At 46.8% G+C, this 27,410-nt stretch overlaps 1 protein-coding gene across 5 annotated transcripts in view; it reads right to left on the bottom strand.

Annotated features, from left to right (window-relative positions):
- Window positions 1-27,410, bottom strand: part of LOC149358579 (uncharacterized) — a 268,691-nt gene that overhangs the window by 38,628 nt on the left and 202,653 nt on the right. For all 5 annotated transcript variants that reach the window (XM_089570691.1, XM_089570693.1, XM_089570690.1 and 2 more), the window contains one exon: window positions 6,102-6,169. In XM_089570691.1, coding sequence (XP_089426817.1) covers window positions 6,102-6,169 — 68 coding nt within the window. The remainder of the gene's footprint in view (window positions 1-6,101; window positions 6,170-27,410) is intronic.

Genomic DNA, 27,410 nt, shown 5'->3' with positions numbered 1-27,410 from the left:
ATAGCGAGCCGCTATGCGTTACGACACGAGAGATTCCTCTACGGTCTGGTTGCATCGCGACGCTATATAGCTCATGGCGCAGTTCCTGGTGTCTAGCGCTGCCTCATGAGCGGGCGTGTCCTTGCTTATCTGCATATCGGTTCGTTTGTTCGCTTTTAACTCGCCGCTGTTGACTGCTAGGCGTGAGATGTGCGGCTTCGATGTTTGCTGTCGCTCTTTACCGCTTTACGACCAGTGATCAATAGCGTACATGACCGGCACGGTCCACCCTCATCAAGTGTTTCGGCGAGAAGCTCGAGAGGTCGTTTAGACTACGGTGCTTTCTCTGTGCGCGGTGCGGCGCCTTTGAGATGCGTGGCTTTCGGACCGATGCTCAGCGATGCGGTCCCTAAACGTGAGGACCCATCCTAAAATCACCAGAAGGAGGCAACAGCATGGAATGTGCCCAGAAGCCAGAGCAACGTGAGGAGATGCGGCTTCGATCGTCTTGCAGCATGCGGGTGAGCGTTAACTATCTTTGCCACTCTGACTACGATGAAACAGAAGCGGTTACGGAACTCCATGAACTCACTAAATCTAGAGAGGGGAATAGCGATGATGCCGTACATAGTCGTTGCAAAATACTGTGCCAAGCTTTTCTGAGGACTCCCACGGTGCGCTCAGATTGTGACTGCAAGGACAGAATCATAACCTGGAGCTGAAACTCCGATCAAAAAGATTCATTGAGGCAAACGAAGGGTCATACGTCTGAGCTTCGTCAAGAGATGGTGGCGGCACAAGTGATCTCGCATGCCTTAGTGTTCTGCGCCTTACTCCCGCATGCGAGGTGCCCAGCTACTTTTTCACGACCCTGATCAGGACTCAAAATGACGCGGCTTAAATTACAGTTCAAATGAAGAAAGCTTGATTGTTGATTTATTTATTTATTTATACAGAATACCCCTAAAGGCCCTCGAGAGGGTATTACATAGGGGGGGGGGGGGGGGGGGGGCACAGGCAATTGAACAGAATAAAAAAAAAAACCACAAATATAAAACAAACAACAAAAGCACAAATAAGACACACTGGATGAAATAAGTAAGCAAAAGAATCAATCAAAAGCACAAATAAGACACTTTGCATGACATATAAGTAAGCAAAAGAATCAAAAGAATGGCAGCGCGGCAAAGAACGAACATTACTGCATTATTAAAATTATACAAACAGAACACTAATACAATGAATCTTTTTAGTAACAAACCCTGCAAAAAAGGAAGCCATGAACAAATAAAATAACAATGTATGCGAAGAGTTAAGCAGTAGTTATTGAAGATATAAGTTTAAAATATTTATCAGGATCAGTGGTGGTTGCGATATGTGAAGGCAGAGTGTTCCAGTCAGATATTGTGCGTGGTAAGAATGAATGCGCATAGATAAATGTCCTGCACGTGAAACGTCTAACTTTAAAGGGATGATCGCGGCGGTCAAAAATAGAAGTAGGCAAAGAAAAAAAGTCGTTATGAAGTGATGGATGATGATAAAGTTTATGAAAAAGTGACAGTCGTGCAATTTTACGGCGGAGACATAAATCCTGGAGACCTGCGCGTTTCTTTAAGGCTGTGACGCTGGTGTTACGTGAATAATCGGAGTAAATAAAACGAACGGCGCTGTTCTGCAATGATTCAATGTTATTTATTAGGTAAGATTGGTAAGGGTCCCAAATAGCCGAGGCATATTCAATTTTAGGTCGAATTAGAGTGGTATAGGCATGAGCACGGAGGTGAGGAGGAGCATGCTTTAGGTTATGTTTTAAGAGACCTAATGACCGATTAGCAGATGCAAGCATAAGGTTAATATGGTGGTTCCATGCTAAGTCTGAACGAAGGTGAAGTCCTAAGTACTTATACGTGGTGACTAGCTCGAGTGAGCTATTATTTAAGGAGTATGCTGTTTGAATTCGAGACATTCGGTTAGTAAAAGACATCAATTTAGTTTTTGAATGATTAAGTTGCATAAGCCAGGTTGAGCACCATGCTGTTACTGAATCCAGGTCAGATTGAAGGGATTGGCAATCGGTGTTAGAATAAATTTTGCGATAAATTACACAATCATCAGCAAAAAGTCTGATATGGGAAAAAATGGAATCCGGTAAATCGTTGATAAATATTAGGAAAAGTAAGGGGCCAAGCACACTTCCTTGTGGGACGCCAGAGTGTACTTGGCTGAAAGACGAATTGTGGTTATTGACAGTTGTAAATTGAGACCTGGAAAACAGATATGCCGCGATGTGGCATATCTGCTCAGCAGCCAAAACAACTATAGTCTAACAACCAGGACATAAAGGCCCGTCAACTTGGCTCATCAGTGTGTCCCCTGTTAACCGCGACCGCTTGCGGTAACGGTCGACGCATTTGAATCCTTCCTTTCTCTTTTGTGCCCGTGCCATTTATCTTACGCGACACTTTCATTGTCTTTGTGCCTTCGCACTTCCAAGAGCCATTGCTGAACTCCGCGGGAAGTGTGTTCCACGCGCCTTCCCCGTCCGTTCTCATATACAAGCCCTCCAACCAGAACGGCTGTCAGCGCGAGGGTAACGGCGCATATTCCAGCGCAAATCGGCCCGGCTCTCTTTTTCGATTCGAGTAACTAGCGGCGAATGCAACCGCGGCCCCGTATCGATTGCCCTGGCGCATGCCCACGCTCACTTCCCAATGCCGAGCGATTGACTGCCGGACACTTTAGCGGTTTAGAGGCTCGTACCCAGCGCCCGCCTAGGAAGTTGTTTCCGGGCAATCAGTGCAAACCCAAGAACAAAAAAAAACAAAACGAAAGAAGCAGACTGCCCGGAAGGCACTCTGCCCTTTTGGGCACGGTCGAAAAAGGTATACTGCGTGTGTGTCAATGACGGCGAGAGCAGAGAGAGACGCGAGCCGGGCAGAAAGTATTATCAACGTAAGATATATCGCCATACTCTCACAAACTTAGAAACTCTGCTATTGTGGTGATGTTATTTTTTTTTTACGCCTGGCGGGAAGAAAACGAAAAGGTTAGCTGTCAGAAACGTCTGGACCGGACTCCCACGGTGGCCAAAGTTATCCTTAGAATGACAGCGTCAGACTGAGGCTTTGGTTCTGACAGAATTTAATTTTCTTCGAGGACCTCGTGCCAAGAGCGATGTCGATAAAAAATAAAACTTGAACGACAAGCACGAAACAGGAGTGTTAACTTTGCTAGCCTTGAAGCCGTAAGAAGCAGATTCTGAGAGGCCGGGAAATTAAGCAGAATACAGTAATATCCCTCTGCATACTACCGCACACTTAAACGTGTAGAAAAGAAAGAATGATTTGTTTCTACCGAAAATGAAAAAAAAAAAATCGCGAGAGAAAGAGCGATATAAAGACAGCAACTTGGCGCTGTGTTTAAGACAGCACCGAAGTGACGTCACGTCGCCATTCCGCCCTTCGCCTTTGCGTCGGGCCGCTGCTAATCGAAGGAAACTACTTTAGCAAAGCCCCCATGCTTTCCTTCTTGTAAGTTGGACAGGTGCTGACGCAAGGTTGCCACGTCAGCGCCGGGCGACTTCGGACAAGCAGAGGTCTGCTTTCATTACAGCTGTTGTTGGCTCTGCTCTCTTTCCTTTCGCTTCCGTTTATTCTTTTAGCCCCGCGGTACAAACTGGGACACTTTCTTGACAAGCACCAAGTGACATTAAACACACCTGACATACAAGCACCGTGCTCATATGCTTTTCGCGTAGCTTTGCTCACCGGTTTTATTTTGCGCCGTGCAAATTTGCGCAGCATGACCGTCGAACAAGCCCTCCTTTTCCGGTTTCTTCCTATAAAGGTGTTGCGCTAGAAAAACTCACCATATATTTTGTTTTTGGCCTCTGTAAACTCGCCTGCAGCGTCTTCCAAGAAACTAGCGCAGTTGGCTTCGTTCCAAGCTCTTCGCGAGTAATAATTAAAGGTTCGTGATTACCAGGCACGCGGCAACGTTGACCGACCTCGACAGCCAAATAGTGCGATAGCTAAAAAGCCGTCCGGTCTATACTGTGCGCGCAGTTAGGTCGGAATTCGGTGCCGTGACTATACTCGTCGTTATCAGGATACGGCTTTCGAAACGCTGCAGCGTTTTAGCGAAACGGAGAAGGCAGCTCTCGTTCGTAGTTGGGTCACGCCCGCAGCGGTGATGGACGAGACATGCGCCTTCATAAAGAACGCACAGAAACCCCGCGCACAGTCAGCAGCTTCGAAATTGGACAGACAGCTGCGGTAGGAAACACGCAGACTCAGGGCGTGACACTGGGTCGTCCGTGTCATCAACGGTCGAAGGGTAGCCCCTCGAGAGGACACACGCAGGCAGAGTCGACAGCCGTGGCTATACGTATACAGAGACCGGCAGTGCTGTGTAGACGTGGTCGTTTTACCGAGCCCTTCCCCCGTCTCCACCGAGTTCGTTTTTCGCGTGGTCGATGGGAAACTCAATTGAGATTCGGATCGCGAGCCACCGGTTCGTATCTGACAGCGCGCCGAGGGCGGGCACATGCTTAAGCAGGACTTCGATCTTGGTGAGTGTTTCACGGCCTCGCTTCGAGGCGCCCAATTGAAAAGCAAACACGGACGACGAACGGGAAGAAGGAAAATGAGAAAAAGGGGGTAAAAGAAAGCGAATGTAGTTCTCCTAACATGCAGCCCCCTATCATGCGAGATTATGCAGTCAGCACACTGAAGATTTTTCCTATAACTTCTCCCAGATTAACTCAGTAAACAAAGAGGCGGAAGGTCAAGCTGGCCGGATTTGAAGAACAGGGGAACTGGTGAGCAGTTAGACGGCTCCCCGAAGAAAAACAAGATTCAAGTGCCTGAGAGGACTTTACGAGAGATAATTATAGATAGGCGTTATTCGCCAGCACGAACGCCGGAAGCTTAGGAAAAAATGCAGCTGTGAACGTTTTTGTCGCATCGATTTCTTGTCTTACGTAAGCGCACACATAATTATTTTCCTAAATCTATGTGACCTTCCCGCTCGGCCTACAGAGCAAGTTTGACGCGCGTTTCCTGCTTGACGATTCTTACGTGCCAGATTAACACCGTGGCTGATTTCTGAAAAGCAATAAAATACCCGCTGTGTGTGTGTGTGCGAGAGATTAATGAATGAATGAATTTGTTCAGAAAGTAATTCCTGAGGCCATTGGGTGGGGAGAGAGAGAAATAAAGTAGTGAAGACAAGGAGGTTAGCCAGACTTGTCAGGTCGGCTACCCTGGTCTCTGAGATGGGAGTCAATGGGACAAAAAATAGGAAGTAGAGAGGGGCATCGATAACGTGCATGCACATCGATGTACACCCACACAGCCTGTCACGACCGTGGCCTAGTGTTAAGGTACAACGTGTTTGTCAAAGGTAAAGATCCCAGGGTGGTTTGGCTCTATAAGTCGCATAGTGGGGCTCCTGAAGCATCCATGGAAGTCATTTGTTTCAGAGGGGTGAGGACGAGAGTTCTCCCCTTCAATGTATTGGCAATGCATAATGAGCTACACGGCGTATAGCCCAGAATGAAACCCATTGGGCTCTTCACTTTTGACAATGGCTGTACATTAGCGGCAGTGAACAAGGCCAGGAATACCGGACAAACGTTTTTAGTTCTCGTAGCTGCCAACACGAGCCGCATGGCTTTGGATGACATACCCCAAGGCTGATTTTTTACGGCAACCAGAACTAGTTAGTGAAAGCGCGGCAGCCATTTTATAGGTCAGATTATCACCCGCATCAACATGTTCGAGGAGAACCTCACAGCTTTCGCTTCCTTGTAATTCAAAGATATCTCCATTGCATGGCATAATATTCGCTACTGGCGGCCTAGAGATGGCGCTGGTTGGCGAAGTTTGGCTAGGGCACAACGCTTCTGCCTGCCCGCTACAAAGGGGTCAGCCACAAAACCATCATCACCATCATCATCAGGAAAGCTGAACTTAATGGATTTATGGGTCGTGAACTAAGTATCTTAGTCTCTGACAAACGTATGGTGCCCAGCTAAATCAAGGTCTTCCGCAGTGTCGAGCGTGAGGTGTGAACAGAGAACGCGAGTGCAGAAGTGTCCAGGAAACGATGTTCTCCCTTACCTCCGTCTGAAGGTTGGGTGACGGCAGGCTGAGGTAGGCTGCCTTGCCGTCCCGGCAAGCTCCAAGCCCTGCGAGAGAGAAGACAGACAACGTCAATCACTGAAAGTCATTTAGCCTAGTCGCCGAAATTTTGGGGATGTGATTTCTCTAGAGCGGGGTACTATTGACAAGAATTTTGAAGGGGAGGGTGCAGAAGGGCAGTCGGACACGAAGGTTTGGCCTTAGCAAAGTTTACGGGAGAAAAATAAGTTAAATTAACTGGTACAATTATTCATACTGGGTTCGCTGCGAGCATGATCAAGTCAAATCAACGGTTCAAGTGCTTGCTTGCGGTCCGCGCTTTTGCGCAAGCCCCCCCCCCCCCCCCAAATAAAAAAAAAATCATTTTGCAGTGAACGAAAGACCGATGTGCCTGGGTACCTTCTGTTTTGCCATGGTTCCTATAAATGTCTCTCAATGTTCTCCTGACATAAGCGCTATTTTCTGCAAGGTGACAGCAATATAAATGTCAAATCAAGATCGGGGGAAAAGGAATGCATAACAAGAGAAGTGCGAAAAATATTTCTATGATGCATCGCGCACATTACTCAAGCAAGGCACTGGACAGGAGCTTTTGTACCTTCGGTGTCTGAATGTTCCGCAACTGCAATATTTGCCAGAAGTCCTTTTCTGTCAGCACAACTATACTACCTTCGTGCAAGGACCGCTCACGTTAGGAATGAGATTGTCTCGAAATGGGGATTGCCCGCAACGTATGCACGGGTAACGAGATACGTTGCAAATGAGATTAATATCTTCATCCCGCTGACTGCAAGGAAGCCCTGTGCGATTCGATTCCTGCGCTCTCTCCCAGCCCCCTCTCGACGGATGTCTTCGTCATCACGCTGCTCTACTCAGGTGTGACATTACCATCACATGGTGAGCCGTGCTTTAGCGGAGTAAGGAATATGTCCCTCGCGTCATTAGCCTAGCAGGCGCTTCCGGTATTATATGGGCTCAAATGGCCATTAAGGAAAGTCATATCGGCGAGGAGCTAAAACAAATTTCCTCACGAGGCCCTCTCTCGTCGTTCTTTTCAACACGTACAGTCGTGAGCTATGTAAGAATGTACTGATTCCTGCATAATTATGTTTGACGTGCACAGTTTTTTTTTCTGGTTTCTATATATTTTTCCTCTTCGCGTATAAAATCAAAAAAGTGATTTTCAAATCTGGTGGAGAAATAACCAGAAGATTCGCAATTTTGTGCAACAAGCTTGTTCCAGTTCGTATTGCTCACGACTGTACTTGGAAGCGGTTTGTCCTCTTTAGTCATCGATGAGGTACAGTTGAGTGGTGAGCACAGCGGTGATGAGTGACTTAGTGCCAGAAGCAGACTTGTACGCGACTCATTACAAGTAATTGATTACTTGCAATAAATTGCTTTTTCTTCGAGTTTTGAACAGCATTGGTTACGTTTTGTAAGGTGTAACGTTTTCGGTAATTCAATTATTTTTTCAGTAGTCGTTTACTAGCAGTGATCTGTTAATTTTTTTTTTCAAAAAAACAAGTTGTAAGCAATGGTATAAGATCGGGAACTGGAACTAACACTACAGTATCACGGAATTCCTGCGCGTTAGAGCGACAGAGGTCGAGCTGCGCAGAAGCCCCGTGAGCGAGGATGTCCGCGCATGCAAGCGTGAGTGGCCTGTATTTGACTAGTTCCTTGCTCCGTGCTTCGAATTCCACATTTCACCGAGACGACGAAACGGAATTCCATGTTCAGTGAGGCGCTTTGCGTGACTGAGGTAAACAACAACAACAACAACAACAACAACAACAACAACAACAACAACAACAACAACAACAACGACGACGACGACGACGACGACAGCAACAACAAACAGCAACAACAACTTCGAGGTGGTGCGCATGGTCTTCGTATGTTGAAGAATGGTCTTCCCTCCGTAGTGTACATCGAAGTACTCTTCAGTGTCACTACTGACATGTTCACAAGGAAACACGGAAAAAATGTCGAAGAAAACTTCGAAAAACAACTCCGGGTGCAATCACCGTCGTATGTACTGCAACAGGCCACAGATCAAGCAAGCCTTGCTAGCTCGTTTTCGCCCGTGTACATCTGTACTAAGCTAATAAAAGATTGACGAGAAATAACTTAATAATCACCGATTACTCCCATGTAATTGTTCGGTTAATTTTATTGTGCTGTAGTCGACAACTGAAATTAGTTACACTTCGGATGAAGTAATTGTAAAAAAATGGCTGGCGGTTTAGCCCTGCTAAGCACGAAATAGTGCGAAAGCCCAGTTTTTGTTTTGCAGGTGGACAACACCGCCACTTACCTGTAAGCGTGATTGAAGTGTCCATTGATACATGGTGCCAGTTATGCGCGCCTTCAACTTTTTCATCGTCTGTGCCAATTTACACAATGTACGCATCTGGCCTATGCTTCAGTGCCCCGTGTCTGCAGCAGTGTTGTCAACTTCAATGCGTACTGCTCTAGTGCCGTGTTTCTGCCACAGCATTGCCCATGCCAACGCATTGCAGCGCCCATCTCTCTGTCACTATCGCCACATAGCTCAAATCGCGAATATTGGTTTGATAGTAGTATTAGTTAAGGAAGAAGACGATATGCAATGCACAGCGCCAGAGAGTGCGTCGCAGTTTAACACGAGGCGTGTTCGGCTGCGGCGACAGATTAGTGCTCTCACGCAGTGGCCAGCGAATCTGATCTATTCTCGGCGTCGCAGGGTCAAATCTCAGTCGCGGATATTTATTTGATTTATGTTTATTTATTTATTTAACTTGGCAAAAGCCCTAAAAAACACCGCAAGATCTTGCAAGGGGTTTACTCATTGGAAAAGTGTTTTCGCACTAATATAATTGGTTACTTATTTTCTGTAACGTGCACTAGGCTGCCCAGAAGTATACTATGTTCGCACCGCCTATACGACACAGAACTTTCATAAAAAGAAGTGCTTGTCCTCGTTGCTACCCGCTTCTATAGCTCCTGGGTCCGTCCACCAAAGGACGAATATTGACCTTCAGCGTACTCGTGGAAGTAATTGGACTTGGGTACTTTCCCCAAAGTCCCAACTCTCCTCGCGTCCACTTCAAAGGCTGCGCTGCTCTAGGTTCGCCTGGCTCAGTTTCGAGAGCTGTAGGCGCTCAGTGTCTGGAGGCAGTTGAGAAAATGCCATTTCCGATGACGTGTTCCCAGGAAACCGATACGGCGGCCTGATTGGTCCGCAGCTATCCCGCCTGTCTGCATTGACGTTTATACGAGACTATACACTCAAGCCTAGAGCGTGGTCCGAGGACTCTTCAGCGCTTAGGTATTTCCGAGCCGTGCATGGATTGCGCAAAAGCTGGTTTCGAAGTTCGGGCATCAAGTTCAGGGTTGGCGGCTCTCTAATAAAGGACCAACCTCTTAGTGTACAGACACGAGCAATATGGGGGGGGGGGGGGGGGGGGGGGGGGGTGTCTAGAGCAAGAGTTTCTTTCACTTTTTAGTCGAATTCAAAAATGCATAAATGAATAATGCGTCTAGAAAAAAAATACAAAAAGTACGCCTTCCCACTGATAGTTGAGGAGTGGGCGCTGACTGCGCGCTGACATGCTGTTCGCGTTCATATTGCTTTCATATGCGTGCGAGCTGTGCAGCCACTTTCGATCAGCTAGAATTATGTTAGAGCTGATACGGTTGTTAGGGCTGCTTTTTAATGCGTACCATTAAATCTAACTCTCATGTCGGAAAAAAAAAATGCCCATCGGCGGTATTCTCTTAAGCCTCCGAGTCCCATCCGTCGCCTATCACGGTTGAGAGGTGGCAAAATGGAGAGAGGGGAATACCCCCTTAGGAAGAGCCCAAAGGGTGGCTTGGAAGATGGAGGGTGAGGAGGAAAGTGAGCTGAGAAGAAGGGAAGAGATATCAGAGCGGCGCGCGCGCGCGCCGGATGCTGCTCTTCGGTTAAAGTGGTTGTGTGCGAGCTTCTCCTGACGGTGCGATGGCGTTGTGCGATGCTCGTGAGTGGGTATCACGGAAGCGGGACCTTCAGCGGGCGGCGTACAAAGCGTCGAAGACGTGCAGCGAGCCCGGACAGCCGAGCAGCAACGCCTTCGGAAAGCGTTTGAGCGACAGACGGGAGATCCTGCTCTAGAGGGGAACGCAAGTAGAAGCGTGCAAGTGAAGCGGGAAGATGATTTCCCCTCGGATACACTTTATGCAGATACGACGCCTGATGTAAAGGTGGATGTAAAGAAGCGTGTCGTGTCACGCAAAGGGCGATGAAATTCTGATACAAAGCATTTACGCCGGATCGGCCCATCGATCGCCTGTCAGTTTGTTTTTCCCTCAATAAGTCAGATTGAAACGATCGTTAGGTGCTATTCTATGGCCCCATATTATGTTTCAAGGTGCATTCCTAGTGAATTTTAGGCTTTCTGCATGTCCGTGGCGAGCAACTCGTTCGTTAAAATGGCATATTACAGTTGGTGACGTGGAGGTTTCGGTATTTTAGAGCAGGCACTCGGTGAGGATGAGTGCCTGTTGTAAACTATTACAGCCTTACCGGCATAAATAAAAAAAAAATTGCTTAGACTGCACAGCGGCGGTTCCATTCACCATTCGAACGTACACTAAAGTACGTGACCACCGTCACCGCCAGTTGTGCTAAAATTTTTTCTCGACCTTAAACTGAAACACCAGTAGACGTATATTGAAGGGTTTCCTCGAAGTCACGAACAGCTATCTTCGTGAGCTAGCCTGAATTGAAATAACGCGTTGATATTAGCAGCAGTTTCGCGCGTCTGAGTGCTCAGAATATCGTTTCTCCATTAAATTAACGTCGAAACCTATTCACAGCGCACGCCAAACGTGTTCGGACTAATACTATAGGGTGTCGGATGCAGGACTCGTAAAACGAAGCCGGCAGTGGAAAACGGGCTCAAGGGAACCCGGATTCCTGGAAGCCAAACGTCCGAACAATGCTGATGGAGAACGGTGCTCCGGTAACACACGAGGGTCTCCAAAAGCCCTCACAATTCGCCGCACCCGGTCCGGTGGGGAAACACAAAAACCGTGCAGAACGGCTCGCGTGTTGACACAGCCTCGTAATTTCGTTACAGGCTCGATGGACAGCGGGAACTCTCAGGATGTCCAAGACTAGAGCAGTGAGACAATATTGCGTAGTTTGCGCAAATATATCGGAATCGAGGCCTCTGCCACCACCTCGAGTGAAGCAGATTAGGCACGCGAGACGGACGGTCGAATGGGGAGGAAAACATGGCAATTTCGGGTTTACGGAAGCTCTGTGGAGCAAGTGAAATGTTTTCGTTGCAGTGTGTAGCGCCACAGTGAGATTACTTCGCGTAGTCGGGAGTCAACGCTGCAAGACTGACATTGAAGCGTCCAACTTCAATGTGCTGAGTGGTGCGGCCGTGGGCTGCGATTTCGTACTTTGCGCTTACGTAGTCCTTAAGGTGGCTCGTTGCCAAGGTCCCCTAATTTTGAAATGAAGAACGACTGCTGAACACTGAGATAAACAACAGAGTAGTCGAGCGAACGGACCTCACTGGTCAATATCATAACGTATTTCCTAAGGTGCTGGAACACGCCTTTAAGCAATGCGCTCTTTGCTTTTCTGTTCGTGCAAACAAACAGAACGCGAAAGAACGCGTTATTTTTCACAATTTTTTTTATTTAACAATTATTGAAATGGTTTATTCAGTGACTGAATAATTCATTTATCAGTTGGTTTGGTTTTGATTTCGGTTTCGGCTGGGTTTTAAACCGCCTTACTTTCCCCTTGAGCGAAGACCCATGTGTGCGTGTGTTGACACTGAATGGTACCCATAAATGATGGCGTCCTCATGGAACCTGTCAGGTGGCAATTAAATTAATGATTGGCCGCGCGAGGTTGCTCAGGACGACCTGTATCCCTCATGCCTATGCAGACACCGTGAGCCCGCCAGGCGCCTCCACCATCGGTACAGCGCCACCAGTGGTCAGTTTTGCGTACCGGGTGGGACGGCTTCCCGCCGCAGCTGGCGATTCAACGCGGACATCTGTTACCTGCGCCCCGCTGATTTAACAGCGGGTTGGCTTGACAAGCTTACTTCGAGGTGGAAATTTGACTAAAAGCATTAAGCATTTTAAATTTGACCCCAACCAAGATATGAGGGAACTTGTGACTGAAGATCGGAGTGAAGTAGAGGCGCCGTCTGCCACAGGCCGATGGCTCCCCCCCCCCCCCCCTCTCTCTCTCTCTCTGCGCACACCTATGATGGTTTGGTTGGTTGGCACGGCTGTTTTCGTATGACCAATTAATCAATACGAGCTGAATGAGAGGTAAATGTGCAGCAGCAGGTGAGAAAAAAGAAGTAAATTCACTGCTTTGAGATGAGGAAGTCTCAGAGGAGATGAATTTCAGAGCCTATCAGCCACGCGCTGCACAAATTATTCAATAACAATGATGTTTGCATGCACGCCACCTCGTAAATGTGTTTGCCTTCAAACTATTTCCCTTAATCGTTTTTTCCCCCTCCTTTCAATCCTGAGAGTGCTGACAGCTGCAAACTAGTGTTCTCTCGTGACTTAAGAAGCGTACAAACTTGCGAAGCCCTGCGTCTGCGGGGTCCACTTTATATGCGCTGAAAACACCGACGCTTCGTAAACCTGGGATCAAAGGATTGCAGTGGCATCCTTTCAAATAACAGCGACCAGAGGGTGGACTGAGGCCCCGCTGATATCGGCGTGCCTGGCGCTTTGGTAAAGCAGCGCGCGCGACAAAGCTCTAGCCTCAACACAAACATAAAAAAAAAGTATGATAACGTGCAAACGAGAACGGCGTGTGGTCGCCTCCGATCCTCCCACCGCCATACCGTGCACGACGTCAAACTGAAGAGTGTGGCGCTAGCCTATGGGCAGGCAAACAACGGCGACTGTTTACAGTCACTAAAAACCGTGCACCGTTGTCGAACCTAAAATGGGCTTTTTACATTGAGAGCTCCGGCTCACAAAACCGGTCGAACGTAAGAAAGCCTTTTCATTGGCTATTTCTTTAAGACTGCGTTGTACGCCACCGTGATTGGCTAGCACTTCAACAAAATTGTATTGTTGATCATCGCGATTCACTAGGTATTTAGTTGGCGCATCTTTGGCCATCTTGAATCGGGTAACCCATCAATTAGATTTTAAGCCGGAGTAGAAACGACTAAGGCAATACATGTATTTGGTTGGGTTTTGTTTTGTTTGGTTTGGTTTGTGGGGTTTAACGCCCGAAAGCGACTGACGCTATGAGGGACGCAGTAGTGAAGGGCTCCGGAAATTTCGACCGGCAGTGCATTCAGTACTGATGGCTTAAAAGTTTAATGAAAAAAAAAATTGCACGAACCGCCGCAGCAATAAAAAATAATATACTTTAGAACATGAGAAGAAAATAGCTTAGGATGACAAAGAGCCAGAATAAGAATGAAAAGTTTTAAAAGCACTAAACAAATTTAATCTCAGAATAAATTTTTCAGAGCAGGTGGCGCTCGCCACCGCCCCGATTCAAAAGGGATGCCGGCATAATCTAACCGTCTGTACCGTTGGTCATCATGAGTAGATACGACTGCAAATGGCCTGTCACGAACGCATGTATAAGGAGCGTCGCGAATTCTGTCCACGATTGGCTGTCGCCGGCCATAGCTTCCACGGTGCTGCCCGGTTTTGGCGCGCCAGCGCTTATAATATAAGCCCGGTAAAGCTCGGCAGCTCGGCCAGTGCAGCAGCAGCCGTGGATGCGAGAAAGGCAAACAATGGACTGCGAGGCGTCGAGCGGTTCCTGTCGCGCTCGCGTAGGTACACAAAGAGCGGCCCACCCCGGCTTCTCCGGCGGCGAATGGCTTCAAAGTGTCCTCCATCCATTCTAGCTCTTCTTTTACTTTCTTTTTTCGTTTATAAACCGCGGGGGTGTGAGAAAGAAAGGGAACAGAAGTTACGTGACGAAAAGCGCGCGCTTCTCCGCGGCTGACTTTCCCAATATAGCAACATGCTGCGTATAGACAAAAGGGAGCCGGGACACGGAGCGGGCTCGAGGTGGTTCTTTTGTCAGCGGCCGACCTGTTTGTCGCTTGTCAGGAGCAGCGCGACTGTTGGACACGGGTGGTGTTCCCGGCTCACGTATCGCCGCTGCTTGAAGTCGCCCGCGCGCTTTGAAGGGTTGACGGCGTCAACCAACTGTGTGCATACATAGGTATATACACTGTGTTGCTCGTTTTACTGCTCGTTTAGGGACAGGTGCAATGCGCGATAGCAGTTTGCGCTGGACTAGAGCGGGGTCTTTGGTGTACTGTCGATCGCTGGTGTACACCAATGTGCTATGTCCGGTTACTAGGGCGTAATAGGTGGTAATATTTTACACCTGTACAGCGGAATTCCATTGGGAGATTCGGTCTCGACTTCGCGGTACGTTGTGGGGCGAACTATCTCATTGGCCTGAAGGTCATTGAGAATATTATCCAGGTGGGTAGCAGCAAGGTTTTAAAGGGGGCTAGTTGGTCATATATCTTAGCATAAGGGAGCGCAACTATATTACAGACACAGGACTACAAGCGCAAACTTTCAACTAAAATTTTATTTTCAACTGCGAGTGCTTTTATGAGTTACTTATCTAGCCAGAAAATCAGAAGGCAATGAAAGTGTGGAAGAAAAAATCAAGAAAACGGAAGCGAAAGACAGCTTAGCAAGCGCCTTACTGAGGTCACATTGCCCTGCCTTTCTGTGCAGATAGAAATACTTCTTTTTTTGGTCAACGCTACCGAAGGGGCGCTGATGGGTAGATGGGGATTTGCTTGGTGCGTAAGCATTGCTGCGTTACGGTCGGATTTGGCACCATGAACATTCGATGAGGGTTTGTGCATTCCCAATATGGATGCTTACTGAGCTATGCCTCAAAAATGGAGTTTTTGCTCAGATGTATGCTCTGTGAAGCTACGAAGCTCAACTTAACTCTGGTATATATGCTAAACATAAATCTTTAGATGTCCCATTTCCACACACACACAAAAAAGAATCAACAGCATTTCAAACTTCGCTTGCTGGGCCTTTGCATGGTCTCGCATCTGTGCGCGATTCAAAAAGTTCGAACAGACTAAGGGTAAAACAACACAGGGCCCTGATGGGAGACCTGATAATTATAATCATAATGACACTGATGAGAGGCGAGGAGCGGGGAGCGCCACAGCGCGGCCGGGGCAGAAAATGTCCATGGCACGTGCGTCACGGAGTGTTGCGATTTGATGGAGGTCTCATTAAGCTCCCTGCAGGTGCGCAGTTTTCAAATCACGAGCGAAAAATGGCCCTAATCTGTTGAGCCACAGCGGCGAGAGTAATCGTGTTTTCGAAATTTTTATAACTGACATGGCTATTACTAACGACCAGCTACAAGTCACTAATCGCAGTCAGGCGCCTATCGGTAGCAGTCAAAGGTTAATTATTAAAATTTTGTTCATCACTTTTCTAGTTAACATTATTCGCCTTTTTTTTTTGACGTCCACCAACATCGGTATAGCTACGCCACAAAAAGGTACTGTATGCCTCAAAAACACAATTTTTAAAATTACTGGCGGGCTTCCCTGAAACACCTGGTATATCAATGAGGCATTAGTAATCATTAAATTAACCGAAACCGTGAAGTAGAGTAATGAGAGATTTCTTTGACGGATTGGCAAGTACAACATAGCTATCTACAAGAGCACTGAGGAGAGTTGGAAAGCTATAGCACATTAACTCTGGCTAATCATATGCACGATCGTGATAACTAACGATATTACATACCGCGCATAACAAAAGATATGATAATCTAGCTTGGTTTCCAGACTACAGCATCATAATCAGCAGCAATATGACGATGATCATCATATCATATAATCATAATATTGTCACGTAGTGGTGACTGCAGTCCGACGAACAGGAGAACAACGAGGATGTCTTCGAAACGGAGCTCTTGATTTGGGTTGACTTGCGCCCACAAAGAACTGAATCACTCGGCGGCGGCGTAGCAACAAGCGTGCTCGGCGGTCGTCGAACAGAATGCCCGCCGCTGTCGGCCGTGCTCTTTTTAAAGCTGATAGCGAACATTCGAGATAAAGCTTGGGAAGTTACTAGAACATTCTGGCACAAAGTAGAATGGGCTCCGCCTGGATGCGATCAATCGAGATAAATCTAGGCGCGTCTTGTGTCACCAACGAAGCGATAAAGCGGCGTGCCGGCAGCCTTGAAGCATGAAGAAATAAACACAACAAACAAACGCTACAAATATTCGCGGCAATATCGTGGTCATCATCATATTAATCATCAGCGTCTACTAGTTATCTGTGTCAACCCTGTAACGGCAAACAGTATATCGACTACCGCGAATTTTGTCAGGAACCATTAATTCAGAGCTTTTCTAGTGCTCTGATTTTCTCGTTTCACAGCCCAACTTTTCGGCTCGCTTGTTCCAGCTTACCCAGTCGTGGAGTTCAACACTTCCACGGCTTCTTTCGTACGTCACGTAATCGAGCTGCTTTACGTGCTTTCCACTTCCAAATGTATACGGCTGCGTTGCTTACTGGTCGCACATGCATGGTTGCGAAAATTTACAGCCACAAATTTTGTGAGGTCCTACTTCCCCGTGTTTGAAAAAAATTTCTGTTCAGGCCGTTTATTTTGGCATTATATCATCCTGTATCTCCAACGCCGTCCTTCCTTATCGTAACAGCGAAAAATTAAAACAACATACTCATAGGTGACTCGATAACGACCCATCGATCGCCGCAGCAACGCCCGCTTTTCCGTGAACTTTACGATTTTTCCACACTGTATAAGGCCTTGCGTCATGCCACAATTTCCCAAGCCAATTTATTTGGCTCCCTTCTCTGAAGGTTCCCGCAATTTACATGCCTAGCTGGGTGCATCCGAGGATCACTATCTCTGCTAATTTTTCTTTGACCAAATTTCCGCACTGACAGCCAGCTTTTATCGACTGCTGTCTTCATTTTTCACTGCTCCCTCGAAGCTGCAGCAATGGCTTTTCTACTGCCTTCTTTTTTTCCCCTCAAAGGTAGGGGTCGCCGTTCGATTATTCCATTATTTCCGTTCTTTCACCTGACTCTAGAGTATTAGTTGATTTTCTTTTTTAAGTTTAGACAAGCCTATTCGCTTGGTCTCCCCTATTTTGCTCTCCGTAACGACAACCCACGGCAGTTCACTATAATCCCCGGCGCAGGGGGCCTCTTTGTTGGAAGTCAGATTCTCGGATACTATACGCCGCAGTGAAAAACGCACAATTCTTCTGTTCCCGCCGTTTCGAGAGAATCCTCTCTATGCTCGGGGTCGTTCCTCTTCGCCAATCTTTCTAACCCCCCTCTCTCTAGCACCTGTCATAAGCAGAGGTTCTACTCTTCTTCTTCCTTCCTTCGGCCGCCGCCGGTTGACGGCCTCTGATTCGCCACCTTCGCTCACCTCGCTATGTGCGTCATCTCCCCGCTTTCCTCTCTTCGACTTTCGAGTCATTCCATCGTTCGTTCGCCACTTCGTCCTCCATTTCGCAGTTCCATCTCTCTTGTTCGGCTTTTAAATTTCACTCGCACGTTTCTTCTTCTTTCGAGCTCCGCAAGAAACTGATTTTTTTTTTTTCGGTTCCGGCCACGGCGCTCTCGCTCGGCTCGCTCGATCGGCTGAGAAATCCCTCGAGCGCGGCCTACTCAGTGCCCCCGCCTAAAAGCGTGCAGTTTTGTGAACACATCTGTATAGGTGCAGCCTTCGCCAATCGGGGGTTGCTTTCACACGAGGCAGTTTGCGCTTGTATATCTATAATCACGCCGTGATTGGCGAGAGTTTCGACTGTTAGCAAATCACGACAGTCGGCGACGTTCCAGCCAAATGAGTCAGCCAATCACAGACAGGCTCTTCCGTTAGTGCGGGATGTGAATAGGTGACGTCAACGATTACTTCCAGAACGCTGCACGGTTTTGGCGAGACGAGGCGTAAGAGCCTCGTGCCACCACAGGCCGCAATCCCGCGGGGATCCTCAATCCGTCTTCACTTAATATCTGGAGCCGTTCAGGTTTCCAGGATTTAAGCTCTTTCCTTCTCGCTAAGTTTCTTTTTTTTACGAGTCGTTTCTCGTTGGCTTGTCGTACAAGCCTGGGTTTAAATCCAAACCCGGCATATTGTAACCCGCGCGTTAAGAAACGTGGAAGGAATCCGGAAAGCTCACAAGGTAAGCCGAATGGAGTGCCGCAAATGGAGTGTCTGATGACAGCCCCTCTCTGACATGCCTTCAGAGTGCGGCTGTAAGCGCAAAAATACACCGTCGCGCGCGAGCGAGCGCGCCGGTAATGGAGTGTGAAGAAGGCCGCTCCAGGGAGAGGATGTTTGTTCTCCTTATCTCCCGGGCCACGGGCTGGGCCTGCGGAGTTGTTGACGCGATTTCTTGGGGCGACGGGAAGAGCACTGCGTTCCGTGGCGGCGAGACGATTTGCGTGAAACGGCGTCAGCAGCAAACAACGGCTCACTAACAGCCTCAGCCTGGATGTTAGTTTTCTGTTTTTTCAAAAATAGGGAAAGAAGTATTACTTCGAATTTTTTTTTTTCTATGGCACCGTGTTTACTCACGTAAATAGGTCGACCCGAATACAGCCTGGTTAAGCCAACCCATACGTTTCTTTTTGCTGCATTTCAACTGCTTTTTACTTCGTGTGATTAGTTTCGGGGCAGTTTTTTGTTGTCTGTATTATTTGTTTAGTTTCTTATTTTGTACCTTTAAGCTATGGTCGAGATTTATCCCTAACAAATGCAGTCTCTTTCGGTTAATAAACTGTCTCAGTGTCGTCCATCATTCTCACTGCCACCAGCCGTGCGCAGTCACCGCAGAAAGGAAAAAAAAATGTATAGTTATGCTCTGATCTAAGTGACCGGCGTATGAATAAAACATGTGGTTATTAACTCCTGATCTTCAAAGAATGATGTCAATGCATTTTCGCAGAATACGAGTGCAATGGCTTGTGGATGTAGTATGGCATAAATATAAGCTCCGATCGCTTTGCTTATCTGCAAGCTGGTATATTGCAAACGCTTGCTGCAGATCCTGGTGTTCGAAGAGAAACAGAGCTGGACATTGCATATGAAGTGGAAGAGAAAGAAAAAGGTGGGATCAGCCGATGTCACTGCTAACATCGCGGTAGATGCGGCGACACGCACTAGTCTGACAGTCACAACAGTTCAGCGTACTTTCTTTCCTTTTCTTGGTCTCTTCTTTCGCCCTCTTCACCCCCTCCCCCCCCCCCCCCCCCCTTCCTGTAGGGTAGCCAAGGACACAATCGGGGTTGCCTTGTTAACCTCTCCTCCTTTTCTTTCTTCTAACTATCTCTCGTGCTCAAGCATGGCTCTCGTATGCCTTGTCACTATTTTCTTGCCTCTTTATGTACTGCTCCTTATTCACTCCCCTTACAGTAACGTCCCCCATCACTCGGATGTAGAGCAGGTAGTGATGCATGCGATGTCAGTTAAAGAACCCCAGGTGGTCGAAATTTCCGGAGCCCTCCACTACGGCGTCTCTCATAGCCTGAGTTGCTTTGGGACGTTAAACCCCAATAAAACAAACCAAACGTAGAGCAGGTAGTGTGGACTAACTCGACAGATGGCGCGAAGGTCGGCTCGACAGCAGAGCCCCTGGACACTTTTTCCACTTAGTCTATATGGCACTAGAAGCGCGGACGAGGGCGACGTTGAAGTGTCGAAGGGTTGATGCGCGCACACGAGAGTAATTCGGTGCTTGGTTCTTCCACACAGAAGAAACAAGCACGCATGCAACCCTTCTATCTTGTATGAAAGAAGCAAGCGTGTGAACATCAAATAGTACGCACCTCGGCGGACCTCACGAGTATGGACCTCAAACTTCGTTAAGACCCCTGTTCACTTGTTCGCCGTCTTCTTCCCTGTTCTGAAGTGCGACGCCATTTTTGTTTGCTTCATTTTTGTCCGACACCAAAAACGGCGTACCTCTCTAGCACTGCAAGCATGACTAGCCATGCATCAGCTGCGCCGCATTGGCCGAACGTGGGCTGCATTTTTCCGCGCGGCCTGGCTCTAACCCGGCAGCAGTTTTAGAGCGTGTGTGGGCCTCACACAGTGAGGAGATAAGGGGAAGGGGGGGTGGGGGGGGGGGGGGGGGGGGAGCGACTAGAGACGGCGGAAGCGCGTCGCGAGCGGGTGGCCGTCGTAGTCTAAGGAGCTCAGTGCGGTTGCTTGGCTGAGAAGTAATTAATGGAGGGAAGCGCCTGCTTTGGCTCAGCCGCGTTTGTGTACGTTCCGCCCAAGTTGCGACAAGGAGATGGATGAAAGCCGGCTCCCCCGGAAGAAACTCGGCAAGGCACGGGTGCACGGGATAGGTGCTGTCTTGGGCAGGCAGACGCCGAAGCAAGGGCTCTGCTAGTGTATACGCTTCGAATGTTCGGCGTTGTCGCCTGGCTTGGTTCACTTGGCGTAGCTAACTAGTATTCGGCAAAACTCTTCTTCGCTCAAGACTGTTCATCTTCGTCACAGGCGCGAAGGCGCCTGTAGTTTCCAATGGCCTATAGACGGACTATAGACTTCTTATAGACGCCACTGCCTTCCAATAGATATAGAGGAGCACACTTACTTTCAAGCACAGTTTTTTTCCACGGACTGTTTCCGCCTGGAACTCTCTTCCCGAGGCCATTTTGCAGTCCTCCAATTTCAGTAAAGCTCTTGATAAGCATTTTCTTGAGTGAATGAGCGTTGTATTTCGTTATTTTGCTCATTGATTGCAACCACATGTATTTTCCTTGGTATTTGTCATTTTAAACGCCTTGTAAGCCCCTCCTGCATGGGCCAAAATATTGTCCTGCAGTATTTTGAAATAAATAAATAAATAAATAAATAAATAAATAAATAAATAAATAAATAAATAAATAAATAAATAAATAAATAAATAAATAAATAAATAAATAAATAAATAAATAAATAAATAAATAAATAAATAAATAAATAAATAAATAAATAAATAAATAAATAAATAAATAAATTTCCTTTTACCTTTTCATACTCTGCTGACTGTCTATAGAAAAAGTTTAGTAAAAATGTATGACCATATAACTATAGATTGTTTGTAGGAGTTGTACTGCCTATAGACTAGTCTATAGAATTTGTCTGTACAATATCTATAGACTGTGTAGACAATAATCTATGAACTGTCTATAGAGTGTATATAAAGAAATTTTTGTAAGGGATGGAGCACCAAGTATTGCACTATCTGAAGGCACCACCAAAATGTCTCAGGTATATGCCTGGCTTTTTTAGCAGCTGGTCTGGTATAAAACAATGCGCCACTCATGCTTACGCATGAGTGCCTCTGAAAAATTTCTGGAACTTGTACCTCTCAGCCACCGAGAACTGAAAGCGTTTCACTGCCGGAACAGTAACATACCGGCAAAGACAGCCTTCCCTGCCGCCGAAGAAGAATGTTTTGGGCAACTGCAGCACAAGTGAATAGCAACCTTTACCTCCAGATTCTTGGCCAATCCCTCAGTGTGGGTATGTGCCATCTTTTCAAAGGCTAACAACAACAAGAACAACAGCAGAAAGCGCGCGCTCTCGGCACAAATTGCGGTAAACTGGACACCGTAAGCTGGACCATCGATTATGCTCCAACTGGGCCCCGTGAGTTATAAATAATTGCTACATTGGCCGGCTTCGGGAAGAGTATTTTAGACGGTGTGTTACTCGCCCCAGTGTTATGAGTATGATTCGTTCTTCGTTCTTGAAGATCCAACATCACTCTGCTATATACGCCAGCGACTTACGGATCTACCCGATGCAGCGGAATCATTTAAGACGCGTAGAAATTCCGCCGCCATGTGCATCACAATGAAGAACGTTAAGACATCTGTGCTATGCCAGGCAAAGCAGTAAGCACCAACAAAATTTGTACAGCACTGCGCTGCAGCCTCAGGGACAGGTTAAGGAAAGGACTACGCAAGTTATCGCCAAATTTCTTTCATTTACCTGTGAGTTAGGAAGAATGAATGCACGACGTATACAGTGCCTTCATCGCCCTTCATTATGGACAGGTCGAAGCAAAACACATAAGTGGCAAGCAATCAATGCTTCCTCCTCAAATGCGAGTGAGAAGCGCACTTCGTTTTCGAAGTTAATTTTCCGCCATGTGCGTGATTCCTTTCATGTTTTTTTTTTGAAGCAGAAGCAAAAAATGATGTCTTTCTGGAGCGCGAGCATGGCGCACACTTTGTTTTTTCTCCCATCTGAGCACAATTACTGTAACTGCCACCGAAGCGCGCCCATCCTTGCTGCTTTTTCACGTCACTCAAGGGTTAAACAGCGGCGTATCGTCATGAAATATTCCCGCGTATTCTTTAAGGATTCTTTTCCGCGCGTGATTTCTATTCAACGGCTTACGCAGCAGACAAAGCATGCGACGGAGTGCGGAAAACGGAGAAGCCTTTTCCGTGTTCCGCGCCCGAATAAAAACGAAGACGGGGCATTTCCGTGGCAAGCTGAGAGCATTTTGCGTTAAAGCAAAATGCCTCGTGGAAGGCCTGCACTCAGACCGAATGAAGGGTTAGAATGCGTTCAATATCCACTCTAAAAGCCTGGAACGGAGATGATCCCTTGAAGCGTTATTCAAAGCAGAGCATTCGTGTTTTTCCTTCCTTTCTTTCAACTTCCTATCCCTCTTCTCTCTCTTGAGGCACACCGGAGAAGAGCTTCAGAGTGAAGCTCTTGCGGTGCTGTTTTGAATAAAGCGTACGCTAGGAGAAGCTATTACTTGCTTGTAATGAGGCACTTTACTGGGAGAAACGGTGCTGTGCACTGATGGCGTGTCTGTGTGTTGGATTATTACTACCAAGAAAGGAGATCATGGGTATCACTGCACCGCCCCTGCACCACCCCTGCACTGCCCCTGCACCGTCCCTGCACCGTCCCTGCACCGTCCCTGCACCGTCCCTGCACCGTCCCTGCACCGTCTGCGAGTTCCGAGCAAAACTCGGGCTGGTTTCAGGCCTAGCAGAGAACACTTGCGGTGGCGAGATGTCGGTTTTAGACCATTCTTGGCTTTTTACCGCAGTCGGTAGGGGACAAGGCAGAAACGTTCGGCATTGAAATGAATCTTGCGTTTAAAAAAATACACAAAAAGTCGCGATGTATTTTTCGTACTGCACGCAATTAGTGTTGTAAAAATAAAGACCCGGCAATTCTGATTTTCTCGTTTCCTTTTTTTTTTGTTTAGTGTGGGAGCTGTAAAGGTTTCTAGTCTTGGCGCGGCTTACGATTTCAGTTTAGTGTGAAAACAGATGAAACCAACCAAAGTCAGCTCCGCATATACAGAAGTCGGCTTGCGTAAAAGAAAAAAAAGAGGAAAGATAGATGAAGAAAGAGAACGGGAGAATAAAAGGTGAAATCTGGGAAAAAAAGGATACATAGATAGAAATCAAGAGCGACATGACCCCTTCTTACGGAAGCACTCATTTAAATTGAATTGAAGAAAATAGCGCCAGAGCATGCAGACCACGAAAAGACAAGGACGAGACACAAAGCGCTAACTCACAACTAATTTTATTGAAACCAGGCAGCGCCTTTATATGGCGAAGTTTCACTGAAAAAGAGGGAGGAGGGCAGGAAAGGTAAAGATATCAAAGCGACCATCACAGCGAGCACACATGAGGAAGCGGTAACTAAAACAAAAACAAAAAAGTTAACAAAGATTATTTAAGGGCGGCATCTAAGAATTCGAACTCGGATGAAAAAAGTGAAACAGATGGGGTGCTGACACACCTATTGCCAAGTTTTCTTATGTGAAAAGCCTCCAGACATTCACGTGCCTTCTTATCTGCGCTTTTGCCAAGAATCTTAGTCTGACTGAATCGTGCCTCGCATCCGTCGCAACCCATAATATGCGCTACCAAATGTGCATATTTATCCTTTAAATCTGATAAATTTCGGGCATGTTCCCCCAAGCGCTCGTTGATGCAACGCCCAGTCTGGCCGACATTTAAATTGCTGCTTCGGCATATACCCGAGCGAATCAAGTTCACTGATTAAAAAAAAATAGCGCTTCCTCTCAAGTCTGTCTTGGCGATCGTCATCCACTAGTGCTTCTTTTTATGTGCCGCTGCTTCCCACTGTTTCGTGCCTTGCTGTCACAGGAACTTCTGTTTCTAACCCGTAATTCATTACATTAGCTAGTTGGCGATCATACGCCGGCAGAACGGTCTGTTATAGCGTGATATCCTTGTGGGTCTGCATTGATTCCAATGAACCAAACAGCACGCGGCAGTGACGGATACGCAGTGCCGACGTCATTCAGAGGCACACCTGAGGGGATGTTTCAAAGAAGCTCGTGCAATAAAGAAAAAAAAATCACGATGGCATTGAAATCGTGCTCCCGTCTCGAAAAGACTAATGACGCAGATTAGTTCCTAAAATCGCTTGAGAGACTTCAATGAATACAGGAGACGTCTGCCTGGATGTTAGCCTAGCATGCTAAAAAACGGTTAACGATAGTGGCCTCTGGTTCTAAATGCTCTTAGTCCAACGATCACTCATTAAATGGGGTTGACAATTAAGGCGGCGCTAAAATATTGAATTATTTATCTGTCTGGAGTACGTTTGAAATTAATTTATTGTTAGACGTTATTTACCACTACTAGAATTTGTTCGCATTTCACGCGGCAGCCCAACGCGTCAAAGAACTGTTGCTTAGGCAAAGTTTCGAACATGGGTTTGAAAGCACTCGTACAGGCGGCGTTGATCAGACGGAGTAGGAAGAGGTACAGAAAGCATGCAAATACTTCTTTACAGGAAGAGCTCGGCTGTAGCAAGGATTAAATTTTTTTCTTGCAATCACCTTTTTTTCTGGCTCCTTTTTTTTTTCTTTTGAGAGTGGAATTTTCTGATGCAGTGGGGGTTTAGTTTGTCTCGCTGGGCAATCGATACGGGCTTCGCCTTAACTAACAGCAGCGGACCGAGTCTAGTTTTTTGGGAAATTCTCGAATGCCAACACATGGCAAGCTTCGTACCTGTGCGAAGGCGTGCATTTGAGAGGCGTTAGCCGCGCAGTATGCATTAGCTTTTAATGTAAAAAAAAAAAAAAAAAAAAACAGGCTTTCCTGCAAGTGCTCAGATATTTAGTTTCGCAATTTTTGTACTCTGTTTGGACGCCATAAGACGGAGTTTAAACAACCTTCGCGGAGGTGTCTTTATTATATGAAAGAATTGTAGGCTCTTTTATATGCCTCAGGAACTGAAACACGAGCGCAGTTGAAATACAAAAATACACAAAGGAAATGGTTCTTGACTCTTGCATCACAGTGCAGCACAGCCGACGCGGCACAGAATCCTATTCAGGTTCTAAATAAGGCAACTTTCAGAGTGACTGACATTTAGGCTTAGCTGTTGGCGCTACACGTTGCGTACATGCACACGTGCCTTGGCGATGTGGGCTTCTTTTGTTTTTAGTTTTTTTTTTTTACAGGAAGAACTGAGAAAGTTTGAACTGCCATGTTGCGCAAAGCTGCAGTCGCACCGAGCACTGCACCGTTAAGCTCGTTTAACGCACGTGCAACGCTTTAATATCTCCTTGTTAAGCCTGCCGAAGGGGACCCCAGACATCTTTGTTTAAACTCGCTCGCTTTAGCGCCTCGAGCGACGTCTGGCTGAACCCCTTACTTCCGAAGCGGGCCCGTATAATAAAGTACGGCAAAGCTCAGACGACACGTGTCCTATAGAACTACTACAGTGAAATGTTTCCGTCTGCATATAGCGCCAAAAGCCGAGCGATGTCGATCTACTAGTGGCATAATAAAAGGATTCTAGCGCCAAGGCCTACAACACACAATAAAGGAGACAACACTGAGCGCTTTGTGTTACCGTGTTGGCTTCTTTCTTGTCTGTTGTACGTTTTGGCGCTAGAATCCTTTATGTCTGACAACAAGAACTGGTACTCTTTATGATAGAGTACACCGACTTCTGCACTCCGCAGTTTGCTCCGCCCAAATTGCCTAAGGAGTCAAACGCCTCCTTCGGCAAAGAGTAAAACTGTGAGTGCACTACAGTTAGCTCTAATGTGCTTCACGTACTTTGCCCTCAAATCAGGCATTTATGCGTTCTATTTTTCCTCTTATGAGGCAACAATTCTATGCACCTAAAATCCAGGGATATATTGACAAAAAAAGTTATGTACAAAGTTATGCAATGTCTGCAACCAGCCAGCGGCTGGCAGGTCGCACACAGTTAAACCAATCCCATTAAGAAAAGTTTCTCGATATATTGTCCCTGCAGTGCGAACTCATTTTGGTATGTCTATGAGGTCATATTATATCCCATGTATATTCAATGAGATGCCTGATAATGTTTTCAACTTGAACACTCGCAGACAGTTACGGGATGCTATTGCCGAGCTTGAACAGCTCTAGTGCATATGTTTTAATCTACACAAAACAAAGAATTGATTTGGTAACAGAGGTTGTTGCTGCTGCCGGACGGCGCCCTACAAGCCCAATTGATGCTTTGGCGCGTCCTCGTCTTGTATTGTTTCTTTGGAGTAAATAAAGTATTTATTATTATTAAAAAAATGATTAGTCGCTAGAAATTGCTCGGGAAGAGAAACGTGGGTCTCATCAGTGCCACCGATAGCAGTATCTGCCATCTTAGGAGGCGTACGGCGCATCGCTTCACCGCTGCACGTACAGTGCACCAGGAGTGGTATGAGGACTGTCAGGGATCTATGAACGTTAAGTAGCGAAGTATGGATTCCGCAAATATGGGCATTCACCCATTGTCCCTGTCCGAACTACTTCCATCCGTGAACAATAGATGCGAACACCGGAACTGAAGTGAAAACCGAAGTGCTTGCGCACCTAATTTGCACTCAACCTAACTGCGCAAATTGACCACCATTTTTTTATATAACAAAAAACATATTTGAGGTGGTCAACAATACTAAGTGAAACTGAATATAGCTTTCTATAAATTTTGTTATTTCTTTTTCCTGCTGGTAGGTTCCGGTCGGCTGTATAGTGAGGAGTTACTTTTACAGCTAGTTATAAAACACGGTCTGCCCTTTCTTTAACCCTCTTTAGTCGACCTCTCATAAAGAAAAAAAAAAAAAAGATGAGCGAGGGGGCTCGGACCAGAAGAACTTTACCGGGCTTAAAACCGATATAAATAAAAAGAAGCAAATCCCTAAAAAGGAAACTTCAACACCGCCACCCGCAAAGACAACGGATACAAGTATAAACTAGG

This window comes from Amblyomma mixtum, chromosome 2 (genome assembly GCF_055824585.1).
Source record: "Amblyomma mixtum isolate Tamu chromosome 2, ASM5582458v1, whole genome shotgun sequence".
NCBI lineage: Eukaryota > Metazoa > Arthropoda > Arachnida > Ixodida > Ixodidae > Amblyomma > Amblyomma mixtum.
Note: the sequence above shows the minus strand (reverse complement) of the source record. Positions and strands in the feature narration are given on the sequence as shown.